The following is a 19,320-nucleotide window of genomic DNA, read 5'->3' as shown; positions in this document are numbered from 1 at the left end:
AGCACATTCCGGCTCCTGTCCCTTGGGCTGTCAATTCAGGATGGCTGGGTGTCAGCTGGGACAGCCAGCACGGGCTATCAGTGCAGGGACAACCCCACCCTCTCCCCACTCACAAATTCAGTCCCCACAATGGTGGGGCAGCCGGAGCAGGTTGTCCCCACAAAGTCGGGCGGCCGGCATGGGCTGTCAGCATGGGGATGTCCTGCACAGGACATCCCCACATTGATCCTGCTGCCCTGCTCTCTCCCCACTCACAGGGCTGGAGCGGCCGGCGGGGGAGGAGGCTGGAACGGCCAGCGGGTGAGTACGGGGGCTGGAGTGGCTGGCGGGGAGGAGGCACTCGAGTCGGGTATCGGCATTGTTTCGGCCAACCCCCTTCTCCCCCGTCGGCTGCTCCAGCCCCCTTCTCCTCACTCCCAAAATCAGTCCTGACAGTGTGGGAACAGCCTGAGCTGGCTGCCCGATAGTGTGGGGACTGGGAGAAGCACTGGCCAGCTGACTGTCATCCGAATGCAGCCTCTCTTAGGCGGCTGCATTCAGATGGCTGGGGAGGCCATTGTGCTGCGGGGATTATCCTTCTCAGAGGAGGGTTACCAAACTCACCTTGCAGGCGCCTCCTGCACATTCACGTGGCCTTCCCACTGCCGCGTGTTGCCAAAATATGCGGCCTTACAAGTGGGACAATTGGCCACCTGAAAGTACCTTCTAAGAGAGTCACCCCAAAGGCCCAGGAGCATCAACCAGCTCTTCATCCTGGGCGATGCCATTTTATTCAAACAGCTGTTACAAACAAAGCACAACCAATATTGAGTGAATATTTGCTCCTATCCACCAAAGGTTCATGTGTTACTTTAGAGAACATTTACAATTTTAAACTTTTATTTACATTTTTATTTATTCTCATTTATTTTAATTTTATTTATTTTCCTCAATTTTCCTTTTGCTGGTTGCTTCAATTCTGGATAACAGGGATTTGACTGTACAATGAATTGAGAAAAGCGTGTGGGCAGACTCAGAGGAACAAAATTCTTCAGATCCTACATAAGGCGTTCATGGAGGTTAGGTAAAGTAACAGTAGAGAATTATTTTTTTAAAATGATGAGGAAATAAAAAATAATTTTTATCAATTCCCCAAAATAGAAGGAATTGCATCTGCACAAGCCTTGACACAAGGATGTACTTCTACTCTAAAGTTATTAAAAAAAAATTTTTTTGAGGGTTATGAACCTGAATGTAACAGTTTTTTTATATATCTTTTAAAGGTTATCCTTTCAATGATGTTTGCCAGTGGTTCATTGACCGAGCTGACCTCATATTTGTTGTGTTTGATCCTACCAAGCTGGATGTTGGATTGGAATTGGAAATGCTCTTCCGTCAGTTAAAAGGACGCGAGTCTCAAATCAGAATAATTCTAAACAAGGCTGATAATGTGGCGACTCAAGAATTAATGCGAGTATATGGAGCTCTCTTCTGGAGTTTGGCACCATTAATCAATGTCACTGAGCCACCGAGAGTCTATGTTAGCTCTTTCTGGCCCTACGAGTACCAACCTGACACAAACCAAAACCTCTTTCTGAAAGAGGAGGTCTCCCTACTGGAGGATCTTAACCAAGTCATTGAGAATAGGCTGGAGAACAAAATTGCCTTCATTCGCCAGCATGCTATACGTGTACGCATTCATGCTCTTCTTGTGGACCGATACTTGCAAACATTTAAAGACAAAATGACATTCTTCAGTGATCCTGAGCTGGTCTTCAATGAAATACTGGATGAACCGGACAAATTTTATATCTTTAAATCTATCCTGGCTAAAACAAATGTCAGCAAGTTTGACCTGCCCAATCCCAGCATTTATAAAGATTTCTTTGGCATTAATTCCATCAATAGTTTCAAATTGCTGTCAGCACATTGCTCGTACATGGGAGGATGTCTGCTGGAGAAAATCGAGCGCATCATCACCCACGAGCTTCCTGGTTTGCTAGGAGCCATCTCTGCTGGGAAAAAGCCATCTCTTTCATCCTGTGACGTCAATGGATGCGGAGTAACGCCAAAGAACCGATACAGAAAGTCCTGAACAAGGAGCTTGTAAATTATTTATGGGTTGAATAGCTTATGTCTTATGTATCCAAGAATAATGTTCATTAACCCTTTGAGAACTGAACTTTCAGCATTCAAGCACCTGTTGTATAGCTTAAGGACATTAAAAACAATCTGTGGATAAGACGTAGTTTTCAACAAATGCCATTCAATGAGCAAAGATACACCAATCTAGTAATTTTTGGTACAGTTTAGAAAAGTTTATAAAGGGCTCAGAGGGTTAATATATTTACAATGTGGCAAGTGGTTAGTCTCATGGTGCATGTTTAGAAATAGAGTTTTGATGGCATTTCTGCACTGTTGGGAGCATGTTGACTCCCAGATCTTGCTGGTGCTAAAACTTGTTCTTGTATTTTCCTTGCTTTCCTTCTCCCTTTAGATATTCCTTATCGCCTTGAACTCCTTGCTTTGTCTAAAATGAAGCTCCACCTTCATCTAAATCAGTGGTTTTCAGACTTTTTCTTTCCACACAACATACCACCTTAAGTAATCCCTTTGCCATCGGTGCTCTGTGATTAGCAAGGTGGTATGTGAGTGGAAAGAAAAAGTTTGAAAACCACTGTTTTAATCGTACCTAATTGACTTATTCTGTGCTCAGTTTCATTACTCCAAAGGCCAATTACAATTTATTTCAGTAACAATTGGGTCTAGAGCAGTGGTTCTCAACCTTCCCCCCCCCCCCACCCCCACTCACATACCACCTTAAGAAATCCCTTACTAATCACCGAGCACCGATGACATAGGGATTACTTAAGGAGGTATGTGAATGCAAATAAAACATTTGAAAACCACTGATCTAAACTGTTTTCCAGTTAGTTTCATTTCCTCATCATCCCATATTTAGTACCACAGAACATTACAGCACAGAAACAGCCCCTTTCGTCATTCTAGTCTGTGCAACCATTCACAGAATTTACCCAAGGATACACATTGTAAAGGTTTAGTTTTGAGGGGCCTTGATATCTGGTGAGAATCTCCCAAACTAATAGTAATGGTTCTATTGCTGAATCATTCAGATTTTCTCCATAGATTTGTAAGAATCAATTATAAAGGACGGAGAAGTAGAAGAGATTTTAAAACTTTGAAGATTACAGGAGGCTCATTTACAAATCAATCAGTAAAAAAAAATTGTTTTACACAGCATATTTTTGGATTACAGGTTTTACATGCTATTCTCTTCTTTTTCTCTTGCCACTTTTCCTTCAAATATCATTCAGATGATTCCAAACCTCCTTCTGTACAAGAGATACACAGATGGGCACATTGTTTATGAATTGTTCTTGTGATAGGGACTCATTAATTCCTTAATTAGGAGCTTTAGAAGGAACACTATAACATCCTGTTTTAGCATAAAATGAGCATTTTGCTCTGACTTCTTGAACGTTTCTTCAGCACACTTTCTTTGAGATGTAAAGTTTTTCAGATCAGGATTCAGCTATTTAAAAAAATAAGTCAATTTTAAAGAATAGAAGATGCAAACACACAGCCAAAAGTTTTCTTCCAGATAATACTGAGCTCTATTGCTTCTGTTTCTTCTGCAACTCTCTTCTTTAAATTCCTTCTTTTGTATTTTTCTCTCTTTTCTGTTGCCATCAGTACCTGCATCAATAACCACCTTTGTCTTCAGGTGGAAATCCAACTCCACCTTCATTGAATACATTTCTAAGGATATTGAAACCAACAAATCCCTCTAATCAGATTACAGGTAAATGTGCACACCAGGAGAGAAAGAGAAGAGCTAATTAAACAACTAGGGAAAGTGTGCCTTAGATAATCTATACAATAGAATCAAGGAGTAATAATATGAAATAAACCTACAAAGTAATTGAGGACTATTTAATAATTTTAGCTAAAAGGGGGTTCTCTCTACTTGACTGGAAACTACATTAGAGGAAATTGATCATCGCTCACACAAATCATCACTTTTGTCCAAGTGAAAAAAATAATTTGATTTAATTAGTAGGTTATTCACATTCAAAATACTAAAATACTGAAGTAAAGGTTACTGACCCAAAACACATCTTGGTAGTTGGCCAATTTAAATGAGTCATTTAACTGTATATAAAATTATGAAAGTTGTAGATAGAGTACTCTGTAGGAAATGTTTCCCCATGTGAGAGGTAGATAAAACTTGAGAACCAAGATTTAGGGTGGGGAAAGAGATTCAGTAGGGGTATGAGAGGGATCTTCTTCAACTTGACAATGGTGAGTATCTGAAGTGCACTGTCTGAGAAAGTTTTTGAAGCTGGGTTGCTGACGGCATTTAAGAAGTAATTAGATGAGCACTTAGGCATAGAGGATTATGAACAAAGTGCTGGGTAGTGGAATTAATACAGGTCCCACTGGAGAGTGTGGACACATATGGCTGAAAAGTCTGTTTCCATCCTGTATGATTTTCTGAGGATTGCAATATATGATTGGTCTTTCTTCGTAAGTTGACACTTTATAGTTAGATCTGTGGTCAGCCATAATTGACAGAACTCTCACCACTGGGTCAACAGGTATTTAAATTTATCCATGCTCCAGAGATTTGAGGCTGATCTTTTGGCACATTATTAAGTACCATATTTTGTAGCAGTAGAGTATAACAATCCATGTCCCTAACACAGATCTGAAGTCATCCTCTACAGAGAGAGAACAAGATGTGTGAAATATTTGATATGATCTGTGGGTGCTGGAGGTTGATAGCAGCTCAACAATATTAGCTTTATAGGGTTAGATGTGTGACTATAGTCATTAGAACTATTTGGAGAGAGGGGAATGAGCAAGAGGATATAGATCAAGATCTGCACAGCAGTAGTTGCTTGTAACCTGTGACTGTGCTTTTCTGGCTACTTGACAGGCAAATGGTGTTCCCTACAAATTCTGAAGCAAGAAACAAGCACAATTAATAACGGACAGAAAATTGTTAGAAAGGAAAACTTTCCCTATTATCTCAGCTTTCAGATTTTGTTGTAAAATAAAAACAAACTGCTGGGTGAACTCAGTAGGTCAGGCATCAGTGGAGCTCATATTTGCAAGTATTGTTTTTCAGGTAACATTTTGTTTCTGGACCCTGCATCTGGACTGAGCGTAAAAGATAGATATCCAGTATAAAGAGGTGTGGGGGAGGTGCGAGGCAAGAGCTGGCAAGCAATAGATGGATTCTGGTGATGAGGGGTTGATGGGCTGATGGAACCAGGTGGTTGGAGAGAGATTGGTTGGAAAGAAGAACGGAGTTGTAGGTTAACTGGGTGTAATTAGGTAGCATGGGTTTCAATGGCCGGAATCAGCTTCTATTGTGTTGTAAAAAAAGAACCTGGGTGGACCAGTAGGAGGGAGAAAAGAACAAAAAGGGTGCAGGATTACCTGAGAATGGAGAATTCGATGTTCATGCCATTAGGTTGTAGACTATCCAGGCAGAATATGAGGTGCTGTTCCTCTAGCTTGAGTTTGGCTTAGCCCTGATAATGGAGGAGTCAGAGGACAAACAGGTCTGCGTGGGAATGGGGAGTTCAAATGGCCGGCAACCAGGAGCTGTCAGATTAAGACTTTGCAATCATATCACCCTTCCGTAAATTAATATCAAAAAGTTAGATAAGGTTGGAGCTAAGAAATTATATCCTTTCTTTTTGTCAAAAGCATATGCTATGGAATTTGAAAACCACAGGCTTAAGATGACAATAGGCAATAAGATGAATGAATGAAGGAGCCATTTGATAGCTAGCTGGTGGAACCTTCTTACTTTTTAGGATTTAATGTAACTTGGAGGAGATTCTTATTGGGTTCATCCTGAATTTTGGAATTCATCTTTTATATCGTGTTGCTGGATTGCATCAGAGTAAAGCCTAAAATCAGAAAGCATGGAAATATCCTAAAATTAAATTCTCTAAACTTTTGTATTTCTTTTAGTTATTGGATTAAATCAAAGTCACCTTTACTTTGATTTGTAAATGACATAAAAAGCCCTTCTAATAAAGTTAATTTTAAAACACCTCACTTTATCTTCGTTTTTCTGACTGTCCTGAGACATTCTTCCATTCTTAATTTGTCCAACTTTATTTCATTGCATCAAATGGTTTCCTTTGAAGTGTCAATGTAATAGGCTTATTGTAAACATTTCTTTATTCAGCACTAAAATTCGTTTTGTAACCACACATCACATTTCCTGATTCTTCTGGAAATTTCTTACAGTTCACTTGCCTTCGTAACATTTCTAGAAAATGCATTTTGTTCCATAAGATTACAAAAATTACATTTTTAAACAAAAGAAGCTAGTCCTTATTAATCCATGAGGAATCACATGGAAATACACCGGGAACTTTTAAAATTATTTCAAAACTAGCAAGATACCTGGTGTTGCCCGTTGTTGACTACATGGTTAAAACAAAATACCCAAAAAACTTCATGGTAATTCTCAATAAATATATTTTTTTCAGTGATACACGGTTCAAACAAGGTTGACATCTGGCAAAATATAGACTAACAATTATCAGCTAAAGACTTCATAATAAGCAATGTTCTTAGTTTTTCCACCTGGAGCATTGACATAAAGACTGTTCGGGCTTTCAACTCGTGAACATCCAACATAGAGCTGCCCATGGGAAAAGCAGGGCTCTTCCAATTGCAGTCCAGCTACCTTCAGCATCTGACCTTGGGATTTGTTGATGGACATGGCAGAGCTCAGATGAATGGGAAATTGAAATCTCTTGAACTCGGCATATCAGCGGGAATGATGGGAATTGTTGGAATGAGTACATCTTCTCCCTTGCCACATTCAGAAATTATTGCCGCCTGAATAACATGGGGCATAAGGTTCTTATCAGCCAGTCTTGTTCCATTGTACAGGCATGGTGGATCCAAGTTATGAAGGAGCATGATCAGTGCTCCAACTTTTAAACTGAGACTGTAACTAATTGAGGTGTCCCTGGTGCAAGTTCAAATTTTTTTGAACTTTGAAACTTCAGATGTCCTTAAAGGTTAAATTCAATGTAGTCATGATATTCAGCATCAAATGTTAGCACAATTCTTTGGCTTGGCTTCGCGGACGAAGATTTATGGAGGGGGTAAAAAGTCCACGTCAGCTGCAGGCTCGTTTGTGGCTGACCAGTCCGATGCGGGACAGGCAGACACGATTGCAGCGGTTGCAAGGGAAAATTGGTTGGTTGGGGTTGGGTGTTGGGTTTTTCCTCCTTTGCCTTTTGTCAGTGAGGTGGGCTCTGCGGTCTTCTTCAAAGGAGGCTGCTGCCCGCCAAACTGTGAGGCGCCAAGATGCACGGTTTGAGGCGTTATCAGCCCACTGGCGGTGGTCAATGTGGCAGGCACTAAGAGATTTCTTTAGGCAGTCCTTGTACCTTTTCTTTGGTGCACCTCTGTCATGGTGGCCAGTGGAGAGCTCGCCATATAATACGATCTTGGGAAGGCGATGGTCCTCCATTCTGGAGACGTGACCCATCCAGCGCAGCTGGATCTTCAGCAGCGTGGACTCGATGCTGTCGACCTCTGCCATCTCGAGTACCTCGACGTTAGGGGTGTGAGCGCTCCAATGGATGTTGAGGATGGAGCGGAGACAACGCTGGTGGAAGCGTTCTAGGAGCCGTAGGTGGTGCCGGTAGAGGACCCATGATTCGGAGCCGAACAGGAGTGTGGGTATGACAACGGCTCTGTATACGCTTATCTTTGTGAGGTTTTTCAGTTGGTTGTTTTTCCAGACTCTTTTGTGTAGTCTTCCAAAGGCGCTATTTGCCTTGGCGAGTCTGTTGTCTATCTCATTGTCGATCCTTGCATCTGATGAAATGGTGCAGCCGAGATAGGTAAACTGGTTGACAGTTTTGAGTTTTGTGTGCCCGATGGAGATGTGGGGGGGCTGGTAGTCATGGTGGGGAGCTGGCTGATGGAGGACCTCAGTTTTCTTCAGGCTGACTTCCAGGCCAAACATTTTGGCAGTTTCCGCAAAGCAGGACGTCAAGCGCTGAAGTGCTGGCTCTGAATGAATAGTGCTAGTAAATACTTGTATACTAAACTGTAATGCAAGTCAGTCCAAGCTGGTCAGAAAACACTTTTGAACTTCATATGACTTTAAAGGTCAAATTGAATGTGGTCAAGACATTCAGCATCAAATGTTACCCCTACTGAACGTGCTTGGACCTTTCTAGAGTGCTCTATATTGATTTGCATGGTGAATAGACAAACAGAAAAACAGCCATACACGCACAAATATATATATTAGATAAGATCTTTGAACTGAACTTCAGTTGCTAAGTGTGGTATGAATTATAAATTGCTTAATTCACATTGGGCTACTGATTTCAGCTGCAGTAATTGTTTAAGGAACTTCATTTCCTTGAAATGGTGAGATAAATATAGTCAGGATTCAGGTTTGTGATCATGACTTACTCCATACATCTAGTTTCCATATAAAACAAAAACAGCAGTACTAAATTTTTTTATTTTTCACACTATAAACCATATTGACCAAGATACATACAGACACTTTTCTTCTTGAATATATACAGTGTCATTTTCTCCCCCCTTTTCTCCCTCCATTCCCTCCCTCCCTCACTCCCTTCCCCATTTATTTAAAGTTCAATCTATAAGATACATTAAGCAGTACGAGTTCTTGAGGGAGTATAGATCTGAGTTCCTGTCTCAGAGAAAAAAATGATGTAAGAAACAATCCTTTAATATGCATGTCTGAATTTGCATGGTTTTTCTCCCTTGAATCCTGGCAAAAGATCAATATAAACCCTGCAAAAAGAAAAACAGGATTGCATTGATCATCTGCCAAAGTTATGCTGGCATTTTGGGAGACGACTGCAGAACTTCTACAATAACCAGAGAGAAAAAGAGTGATTAATTGACATCAAAATGACAGGGATTTAAAATCTTTTGATGAACTTTCCTCATTACAACATGTCACTTTCACTCCTGTGTTACTGAAAATGTGCAAGAGTCATCCAAGATGCTTTATTGTTAATTAGTTTGGAACACGAGAAAGAAAACTTCACACAGGGAGGGAGATATAATTCTCCAATGTGTATTGAAAAAGCAGTTTCAATGTCAAATGTTGACATACAAAAGTATGATTAACAATTAGGTTAAATTTGTGAACAGGTCATAGAGTCATATAGCTGTTCAGCACAGAAATGGGCCCTTCAGTACAACAACCGTTATACCTAGCTAAACAAATCCTATTTGCCTGCACTAAGACTGTACTCCTCTACTTTTTTTCTACCAAAGTATCTGTCCAAGTGTCTTTTAAAGGTTGTAATCATATCAGCCTTCAATGCCACATATGAAGAAAGACTAGATAGACAAGGGTTATACTCAATTTAGAAGAATGAGAAACATATAAAATTCTGACAGCCTGACAGGTTACATGCAAGAAGAATGTTCCAAATTTTGGGGAAGTCCTAAATAAGGGGCCGCAGTCTAACGATAAGGGGTAAGCCATTGAACACCGAAACAAAGAGAAACTTCTTCACGAAGAGAGTTGTGACCTTGAGGAACTCCCTACCCAGAAAGTTGTTGAGGCCAATTCATTAGATATATTCAAAGAGAGTTGGATCTAGTCCTTATTGGTTAAAGGGATAAAAGGTTAAGGAGAGAAAGCATGAATAGGGTACTCAGGTCAGATGATTGGCCATAATCATATTGAATGGTGGATCAGGTTTGAAGGGCTGAATGGCCTACTCCTGCACCTATATTCTATGACCATCTCTGGTAGCTTATGACATATAACCACACCCTCTGTGCAAAGAAATGCAATTTCAGGTCTCCATAAAATTTCTTCCCTCTCAACTCTGCTCCTTTGTTTTGTTATTCCCTTCGGACTCCATCTAGCCTATCATTATCCCTCATAATCTTATAAACCACCATGACATTGCACCTCAGCCACTCCTCTGAGAACAAACTCAACTAATCCAATGTCTACTTGTAACTAAAGCTTTCCATTCTAACCAACATAGTGATGAATCTCTTCTTTTATCTTTCTATTGCTATCACATTCTTTCACTAGTGTGGCAACCAGAAATGTCCATCAATACTCCAGGTAAAAACACATTGCTGGAAAAACTCAGCAGGTCAAACATGTCAGATTAAGGTATTACATGGCCAGTAGCAAATAGTTTAAAGGGGCCCTAAGTAGTGCTGGCTGGCACATGTGCGGTGAGGGGGAAGGATTTACACTAAAATTGCACTTACATTGAAATTGCTCCCCTCCACTGCCCTGTTAAAACAAAACTTATGGCGATGGCTGGTGACATGTAGGATCAATGGCCATCTTTGTTACACATAATCCACCACGCAGCTGGAACCACTCTGCATTTTTCAGGTGCAGACACCGGCCATTGTTCCTGCAGTAAGCCATCGTCGCGAGTTGCCAGGGATAGTCTGTGTTAATAACCCCGATTAAATTTAAAATTAATGATTTTAGCCAATTATCACCTTTAAATGGGATTATTAACACAGACTATCAGTGGAATCTGATAGCTGCTGCACAAAGATTCGCAAGGGCCCTTGAAGTTACAGGGCCCATAGCATTTTCGACTCTCACTGCTACGTTAATCCAGCCCTAGTAGCAAAGATAAAGATATATAAGAGAAGGCCACAACAGGAGCACCGGATGCAGTAGAGGATTCCCACAGATTCACAAGTGAAATGTTGCTTCACTTGGAAGGATTGTTTGGGGGCCTAAACAGAGGTGAGGGAGAAGGTATGAGTGCAAATGTGGAACTTCCTGTGGCCACAGGGGAAGATGCTAAGAGGCGATTAGTGAGAAGGGATGAATGGATGAGGAAATCACGGAGGGAGCAGTCCCTATGGAAGGGGAAGAGGTGTTTGGTGGTAGGATCCTGTTGTAGGTGATACCATCCAGTTCTCCTGTTATGGCCTTCTCTACGTTGGAGATTCGGGATGCAGTCTGGGAGATTACGTCGTTGAGTACCTTTGCTCTGTCTGCATCAATGACAGAGATCTACCAGTGGCCAATTATTTCAATTCTGCGCCCCACTCCTCGCTCTCATGTCTGTCCAAGGCCTCATATATTGTCAAACCAAGGCCACCCATAATTGGAGGACCAACACCTAATATTCCGTCCAGGCATTTTCTAATCGGATGGCATTAACATTAATTTGTCCAGTTTCTGCTAGGCCTCTCCCCATTCTCCCTCTCTTCCCTATCCCTCTGTCTTCTTTCATTGAGCTCTCCACCCCCTTCCCTCTCCATTCAGAGTCAACCTCCTCCTCTTGTTTGCTGGTGTGCCCTCCTTTCATTATCAACCTATTACCTCCTGCCTGTAAGTCTGTGCTCCTCCCCCACCATTTTGTTCAAGCTCCTCCCTACAATTTGCTCATAATTTGATGAAGGGATCAAGCCTGAATTGTTCGTTATGTATCTTCATCTTTGCTATATAAAGAACCCTATATTCTCTGACCTACTGAGTTTCTCCAGCATTGTGATTTTACTTCATTCATGGTGTTTGTAGATTTTTGTGTTTTACTACATTAAACAGAGAACCAGTTTGCTCTCCTGGGTAGATATAAAATATTTCAAGACACTATTTAAATAAAGAGCAGGGGGAGGGGGGATTATTCATGAAGTCCTGAGTCCTGTCTAGTGTTAATTTTTCTATTAATATTTCTAAAACAAATCACCTAGTCAGTATCACATTGCTGATTCTTAGAAATGTGTGCAAATTGGCCACATGGTTCTTAGAGTACAACAGACACCAAACATCAAAACGATTTAACTGGCTATATCCTCTTCTTCTTTGGCTTGGCTTCGCGGACGAAGATTTATGGAGGGGGTAAAAAGTCCACGTCAGCTGCAGGCTCGTTTGTGGCTGACAAGTCCGATGCGGGACAGGCAGACACGATTGCAGCGGTTGCAAGGGAAAATTGGTTGGTTGGGGTTGGGTGTTGGGTTTTTCCTCCTTTGCCTTTTGTCAGTGAGGTGGGCTCTGCGGTCTTCTTCAAAGGAGGTTGCTGCCCGCCAAACTGTGAGGCGCCAAGATGCACGGTTTGAGGCGTTATCAGCCCACTGGCGGTGGTCAATGTGGCAGGCACCAAGAGATTTCTTTAGGCAGTCCTTGTACCTTTTCTTTGGTGCACCTCTGTCACGGCGGCCAGTGGAGAGCTCGCCATATAACACGATCTTGGGAAGGCGATGGTCCTCCATTCTGCATTCTGGAGATGTGACCCATCCAGCGCAGCTGGATCTTCAGCAGCGTGGACTCGATGCTGTCGACCTCTGCCATCTCGAGTATTTCGACGTTAGGGGTGTAAGCGCTCCAATGGATGTTGAGGATGGAGCGGAGACAACGCTGGTGGAAGCGTTCTAGGAGCCGTAGGTGATGCCGGTAGAGGACCCATGATTCGGAGCCGAACAGGAGTGTGGGTATGACAACAGCTCTGTATACGCTTATCTTTGTGAGGTTTTTCAGTTGGTTGTTTTTCCAGACTCTTTTGTGTAGTCTTCCAAAGGCGGTATTTGCCTTGGCGAGTCTGTTGTCTATCTCATTGTCGATCCTTGCATCTGATGAAATGGTGCAGCCGAGATAGGTAAACTGGTTGACCGTTTTGAGTTTTGTGTGCCCGATGGAGATGTGGGGGGGCTGGTAGTCATGGTGGTATGCATTCTGCATTTGTTGAACTTCCTTCAATGGTAGCCACTTTGGCATTGAGAACCAGCTGCATTTATGCCACACTATCAGCAGGTGGCAGTGCAGGATCATGAGACAAGAATGTGCAAATTGCAGTAGGTAAACAGAAGCTTAGACCCACAAATAGAACCAAGGTGTTCAGTGAAGCGGTCATCCAATATGCATTTGGAATCACTGATGTAGAGGAACTTCCTGTAGCCCACCATTTCAACTCCCTCAACCATTCCTACACTATTGTTTTGGTGGGCCCAAACGTTAACATGAGGAACATCATAACATTTGTCCTAGACAGCTTTAAACAATGGCATGAACATCACTTTTTTCTCATTTCACGTAACTCTAACCTCTATAGAGTTCCACTATTTCCATCTCTTTACCTTCTGCTGTACCTTCTCTCTTTCTAACTTCCTTCATCCTGTCCAGTTGTCTCTCCAACTCTCTCACATCTTCTGTACAATACCCTATCAACTCTTGGCCCCTCCTCTAGCTTCCTGTCCCTTTCACATGTGCTATATCACCTCTTGTTACTTTAGTTTTGTCAAGACACTGAAATGGCTGATCAGAGAGAATCAGTTTGTGTGTGTTCAACGAGCAACAAATCTCTCTCTGAAACCACTAAGAACCTTCATGAGCGGTACCCAATTACCTTTAAGCACCAGAGCTTGGTGAAAATTAATAAATCTTAAATTCTGTGCACAGTATAAGAATTACCTGATACCAGTGAACTTGGAGGAGTGAGAAGTGAGATTGGATTGTGAATCAAAGAACTTTTCTGAACTTATACACATTACATACACGTGCACTTAGAATTAGAAGGGGGTTAAGTTGTTAATGGTAATAAGTTAAAGTTTAATCCTGTTTTTATGTTTAAAGACAATTAAAATGACTTTTATATAAGTAACTATTTGTCTTGGTGAATTTCTATTGTTGCTGGGTTTTGGGGTCTTTTGGGCACATAACACCTCTGTCTTGGGGAAAGGTTTCTTTCCATCTGTCCTTCTCATAATTTTCCACACTTCTGTCAGCTGTTCCCTTAGTCTCCTCTGAGACAAGTAAAAAACCCAGTCTCTTCATAACTGAAACATTCCATTCCTGGAAACATCCTAGTAAATATCCTCTTTTCTAAAAATTTCTTTTTATTTTTCACACTATGAAGCATATTAACTAAAATACACACAAACATTTCCCTCTTGAATATACACAGTGTCATTTTCTCCCCCTTTATCCCCCTCCCTTCCCTCCCTCCTTCCCACCCCCCCCCCCCACCCAGTAAACGTTCAACATATACAATAAAACCATTAAAAAATGTCATCACACAATGAAAATAATCAAGAAAATTCTGTCATCTACTTTTAGATGAATTGGGTCAGTTCATTTCGTCTTCTTCTCATTCTGTCATTTTAGGGGGTGGAGGTCCACGGTAGGCCCTTTCTGTTGTGTTCTATGTACAGTTCCCAAATTTGTTCGAATACTGTGACTTTATTTTTTAAACGAAATGTTATTTTTTTCCAATGGAATACACTAGTAAATATCCTCTTCAGTGCAATCACATCTTGTAGAGTGGTGACCTTGCACACAATACTCTAGCTGTGATCTAAACAATGTTTAATAAAGTTGTACTATGACCTCTACTTCTCTGCACCTTATCTGTGTAATCACATTCTTCATATTGTTGTGACCCAAAATGCACACAATATTCCAGCTGTGGCCTAATCAATGTTCAAAAATAATGACATCTCCCTGCTCTTATATTCTTGGCCTAGCTAATGAAGGCAAGTATCCTATATGCCTTCTTCTTCCCCTATCTACCTGTACTGCCATCACAAGGATTCCTGCACTTCAATACCAAGGACCTTGTCCCTTTAGACATTACTAACAAAGGAAAAATCTAGAGGAAAGCAGTACTGTGCTTTCCTCCAAGCTTAGCTTCAGTGTGATAATGACAGGAACAAAAATGCTTCTTCGAAACAACATTTTTCACCTTTAAAGCACCTGTGATTTTGCCAAACATTTTTGAGAACATAGCAGATATCGAAATGTGAAAGAACAGATAGCAGGCAATAATAAATTGCCTTGAATTCCATTTGGCTGGTTGAGCTAAAGAAACAAAAATTGAAAATCTACTGCAAAGCCTGTTGATGATTTATTGCATAATCATTCAATAAACTTTGAAACTGAGTGATCTTAATATAAAGAGAACAATACTATTTTTAAGCATTTCATTTGCTACCAATAATAATTGAAGTGGTTTTATTATAATGTTAACTATTATGGTTCAGCATTCTTACAATTTGTACAAGAGAGACATATTGCTTCTGGACAGTTGGGGAAATTTGCTGGAGTAACTTGGGAGTTTAAACTGGTGTCTTGGGAAGAAGGGGCCATAAGACCCAAAGCAATCAAATGTCAGATTAGAAAATTGATGTAAACATCAAAGTTAAAGCAAGCTCAGCATGTAGTACAGACAGAGGCAGGGAAGGGAGTGAGAAATACATGATCGGCTGAATTATTTACTTTAATTTAAGACAGGTAAAGCAGATAAACAAAAAGCATGGCTAGGTACACAGGGCTAGGATGTTATAGCTATTGCAGAAACATGGTTGAGGGAAGGGCAGTACCAGCAACTAAATATTCCAGGTACAGAAGCTACCAGCATGACGGTAGAAGTGGAAATGAGGGGTGAGAGGTGTTTTTGATTAGGGAGAACATTAGGCAGTATTTAGAGAGGATATTCCTGGGGAAATATCCAATGAGGCTATATTGGTGGAATTTAGAAATAAGAGGTGGTGATCTCTGAGATGGGATTATGCTACAGGCACTCCAAAAGACATCAGGAATTAAAGGAGAAAATATGCAGCGAGATCGCAGATACTTTAAGAATAATAGAATTATAATAGTAGATTATTTAAATTTCCCTAATATTGACTGGGGTTGCCAATAGCTCTACAGGTTTGGATGTAACAGAATTGGTTAAGTTTATTCAGGGAAGTTTTCTCAATATCGAGATGTCCCAAGTAAAGAGTGGGCAACAGTGGGGATAATAATCATAATTTACTCATTTTAAAAAAACCTATGGAAAAAGATAGATTGGTTCACAAAGTTACAAGTCCTAAATGGGACATGGCTAATTTTGATTAGCATTAGACAGGAAATCGTAAAGGTTGATTGGGACAGGGTGTTTGCAGGTGAAAGGACATCTGGCAAGCAGGAGGGTTTTAAAGGTGAGTTAGATAGAATTCAGGGCCAGCATGCTCCTGTTAGAGTGAAGGCCATGGAAAAAATCCATATGTCAAGTATAGGCAGCTGATATCAAATAAATCCCTTGAGGACTACAAGGGATAAAGGACTACAAGGGACAAGAGGGAAACCAGGAGTAAAAAAAAAAAGACATGTGATAGCTTTGGCAGTTAATGTAAAGGAGAATCCTAAGAGACACTATGAGAATATTAAATGCAAAGCAGTAGCTATGTAGTGAGTAGATTCCCTTAAGGATCAATGTGGATATCTAATGTCTCCTCAGGAGACTGTCAGTCTTAAATTAATGTTTTCTGTGTATGTTTACTGTGGAAAAGGTCATGGTAGCAAGGGAAATTAAGGAAGGGAATAGTGATGCCTTTCTTTTTGAATATTTTATTTATAAAATTTAAACCACAATATTAGTTACATTACATTCAATTCCAGAAAATATTATGAAAAGTTATACATGTGGTATATATCATCACACCCCACCAACCCACTCCTAAAAATGAAAAAATAACTGGAGAATGCCAAGAAAATAAAACATTTATACAATAAAGTCCATTGGAGATTACCAAGAAGTGAGGTCTTCAGAGAGCCTATTAAACTAAAATTTAAAATTTTGAAAATGTGGGTGCCATATTTAAAAAAAAACCCATGATATTTATCTTGCTGATTATGTCATTTTCTCTAACAGTATACAACTACAAAGTTCTGCGTGCCATCTTTCCATACCTAAATTTATTTCTGACTTCCATGACATTGCTATATTCCTAGAAACTGCTAAAGCAACTAACACAAATTCAGTTTGATAGTTATTTAATTTTGGCCTTAAAACCTTAATATTACTCAATAAAAATAACATTGGATCCTTTGAGAATTTGACCCCCATGATTCAATCCAAAAAATAACCTACCCCTAACCAAAATTGTCTAACTTTAGGACATTGCCAAATTGAATGCAAAAAAAGTTCCAATCTCAGATCTACACCTAAAATATAAATCTTATATGGCAGGATTTAATCTATTTAATTTTTGTAGAGTCAAATGTAATTGATGTAAAAAGTTATATTGAACTAACCTATATCTTACAAGTTTAGTTATCTTGTCTTTACCTAACTCCACTCAAATTTTTTTATTTATTTGTGTGCGTAAGTCTATTTCCCATCTTAATCTTGATTTATGCACCCCATTTTTGGGGCCTTAGTTTGAAATAAATTATAAATTAACAAAATAAATTTATTTACAGTAGTATTACAAATCAGTAATTCTAATTCACTTTGATCAGATAATGTCAAAGGAGGACCTATTTTGCCAGATAAAAAAAAGCTTTAACTTGATAGCAACAAAATATTGTTAGGTACATTAAATTTTTCCCTCATTTGTTCAAATGCTATCAATCTCATTTTCCATCTTATTATCCTTGCATCTCCAAATCCTCAAAAATTGTTAACCATTGAAAAAGGAATAAATCTATTTTGACATAGAGGCATTTTCCTAGATATTAACCCTAACCCTCCATAAATCTTCGTCCACGAAGCCAAGCCAAAAAAAACCTTTCATACCAATTTCATTATCAATAGTATTCCACAGGGAATAGTGAAGTCTGTAAACATGTCTACATTACAAAAGGCAGTCTTAAAAGATGGATAAATCCCTGGACCTGACGAAGGGTATCTGAGGATTTTGTTGAAAGCCAAGGAATAAATTGCTGGGGCTCTGTTATATGTGGATTGTGAAAGAACACATGGCCTCCCTGTCTGAAACCTATTCGAAGGTTGCATCACCTGCCAATCAAGGTTGGACTCTGGCCACCCATTAGTGGACACCTTACCATTGGCTCATTCAAGTGTTTCAGTGTCATCATTGGGCCATTCGCCCAGCTCAAAACAGTATAGACATAGATGCAGATCATATTTCTCTCTGCCTCTTGATTCAATTCCCGGACATCACTCCATGCAAAGTTGTTACTGTGGACATTGCTGGAAGAGTCGTGAGTAGGGTGTGCACTGCAATGAATTGAGGCTTAGGACTGCAATAGATCAGTGCTTGCAGAGAGCCGTAACCCCGTTGGTAAAGGGAATCGGGCGTGTGTTTTAGTTCCTATCTGTGAAATGTGTACATGTGCAGAAAAGAATGGTAGGGTAAGCAGCCACCAGTATCGGAGTCCCTTGTGCCTGCTTACATCATTATAGTTTTTGTCTTTTATCATGTAGAAGATTGGCGGCTACTGGAATCGGATGTGAATGTCTATACAGGTATACCCCACTTTCCAAAATTAGAGCGTTCCTATGAAACGTTTTGTAGGCTGAAATGGCGTAAAGCGAAGAAACTATTCACTACTATTGAAAGGTATTTTCGTAAAAGTGAAAACCCATTCAAATTTCTTTTGGATAGTGAACACAGGTTTCTTCGTAAAGGTGAATTTTCATAAAGCGAATATTTGTAAAACAGAATTTACCTGTAGAGTTATTTAGTAGTAAAGTAATTAAGTATCATTTGACATCTTCCCTTTTGTCTCCCATATGTTCAATTAAGTTACCTGTAATGTAATGCTCTCCAGAATGTTACCTGTAATGTAACGTCTCCAGAATGGAGGACCATCGCCTTCCCAAGATCGTGTTGTATGGCGAGCTCTCCACTGGCCACCGTGACAGAGATGCACCACAGAAAAGGTACAAGGACTGCCGAAAGAAATCTCTTGGTGCCTGCCACATTGACCACCGCCAGTGGGCTGATAACGCCTCAAACCGTGCATCTTGGCGCCTCACAGTTTGGCGGGCAGCAACCTCCTTTGAAGAAGACCGCAGAGCCCACCTCACTGACAAAAGGCAAAGGAGGAAAAACCCAACACCCAACCCCAACCAACCAATTTTCCCCTGCAGCCGCTGCAACCGTGTCTGCCTGTCCCGCATCGGACTTGTCAGCCACAAACGAGCCTGCAGCTGACGTGGACTTTTTACCCCCTCCATAAATCTTCATCCGCGAAGCCAAGCCAAAGAAGAAGAAGAATGTAATGCTTGCATCCAGACTCCTCTCTCTCTCTCTTTCTCCCTCTCTGTGAACCAACTGAACCTGTTACTGTCCCAAACACAACATTGATCTGTTAAGAATATTTGTATCAATGTGATGAGGTGCCAGAAGATGAGAGTGAGTAAAGTTGTGCCTTTATTTAAAAAGGACTGCAAGGACAAACCAGAGAATGATGGGCCAGTGGTAGGATAGTGGAGGGGATTCTGAGGAATAGGATCTACCTGCATTTGGAAAGGCAAGGGCTGATTAGGGAATATCAGCATGGTATTTTTTGTGCCTTTTTTCCCCCCAAAACCCTTAATTTTCCCTATAATG

At 40.5% G+C, this 19,320-nt stretch overlaps 2 protein-coding genes across 5 annotated transcripts in view; one reads left to right on the top strand and one right to left on the bottom strand.

The window, feature by feature from the left end:
• The window catches only part of srl (sarcalumenin), an 87,197-nt gene extending 84,974 nt beyond the window's left edge, over nucleotides 1–2,223 (top strand). For both annotated transcript variants that reach the window (XM_069904651.1, XM_069904650.1), the window contains one exon: nucleotides 1,263–2,223. In XM_069904651.1, coding sequence (XP_069760752.1) covers nucleotides 1,263–2,074 — 812 coding nt within the window. In that variant the 3' untranslated portion in view covers nucleotides 2,075–2,223. The remainder of the gene's footprint in view (nucleotides 1–1,262) is intronic.
• LOC138746838 (zinc finger protein GLIS2-like) overlaps nucleotides 1–19,320 on the bottom strand; it is a 274,859-nt gene that overhangs the window by 239,727 nt on the left and 15,812 nt on the right. The gene's annotated exons all lie outside the window — the stretch shown is intronic.

The sequence above is a fragment of the Narcine bancroftii genome, chromosome 12 (assembly GCF_036971445.1).
Source record: "Narcine bancroftii isolate sNarBan1 chromosome 12, sNarBan1.hap1, whole genome shotgun sequence".
NCBI lineage: Eukaryota > Metazoa > Chordata > Chondrichthyes > Torpediniformes > Narcinidae > Narcine > Narcine bancroftii.
Note: the sequence above shows the minus strand (reverse complement) of the source record. Positions and strands in the feature narration are given on the sequence as shown.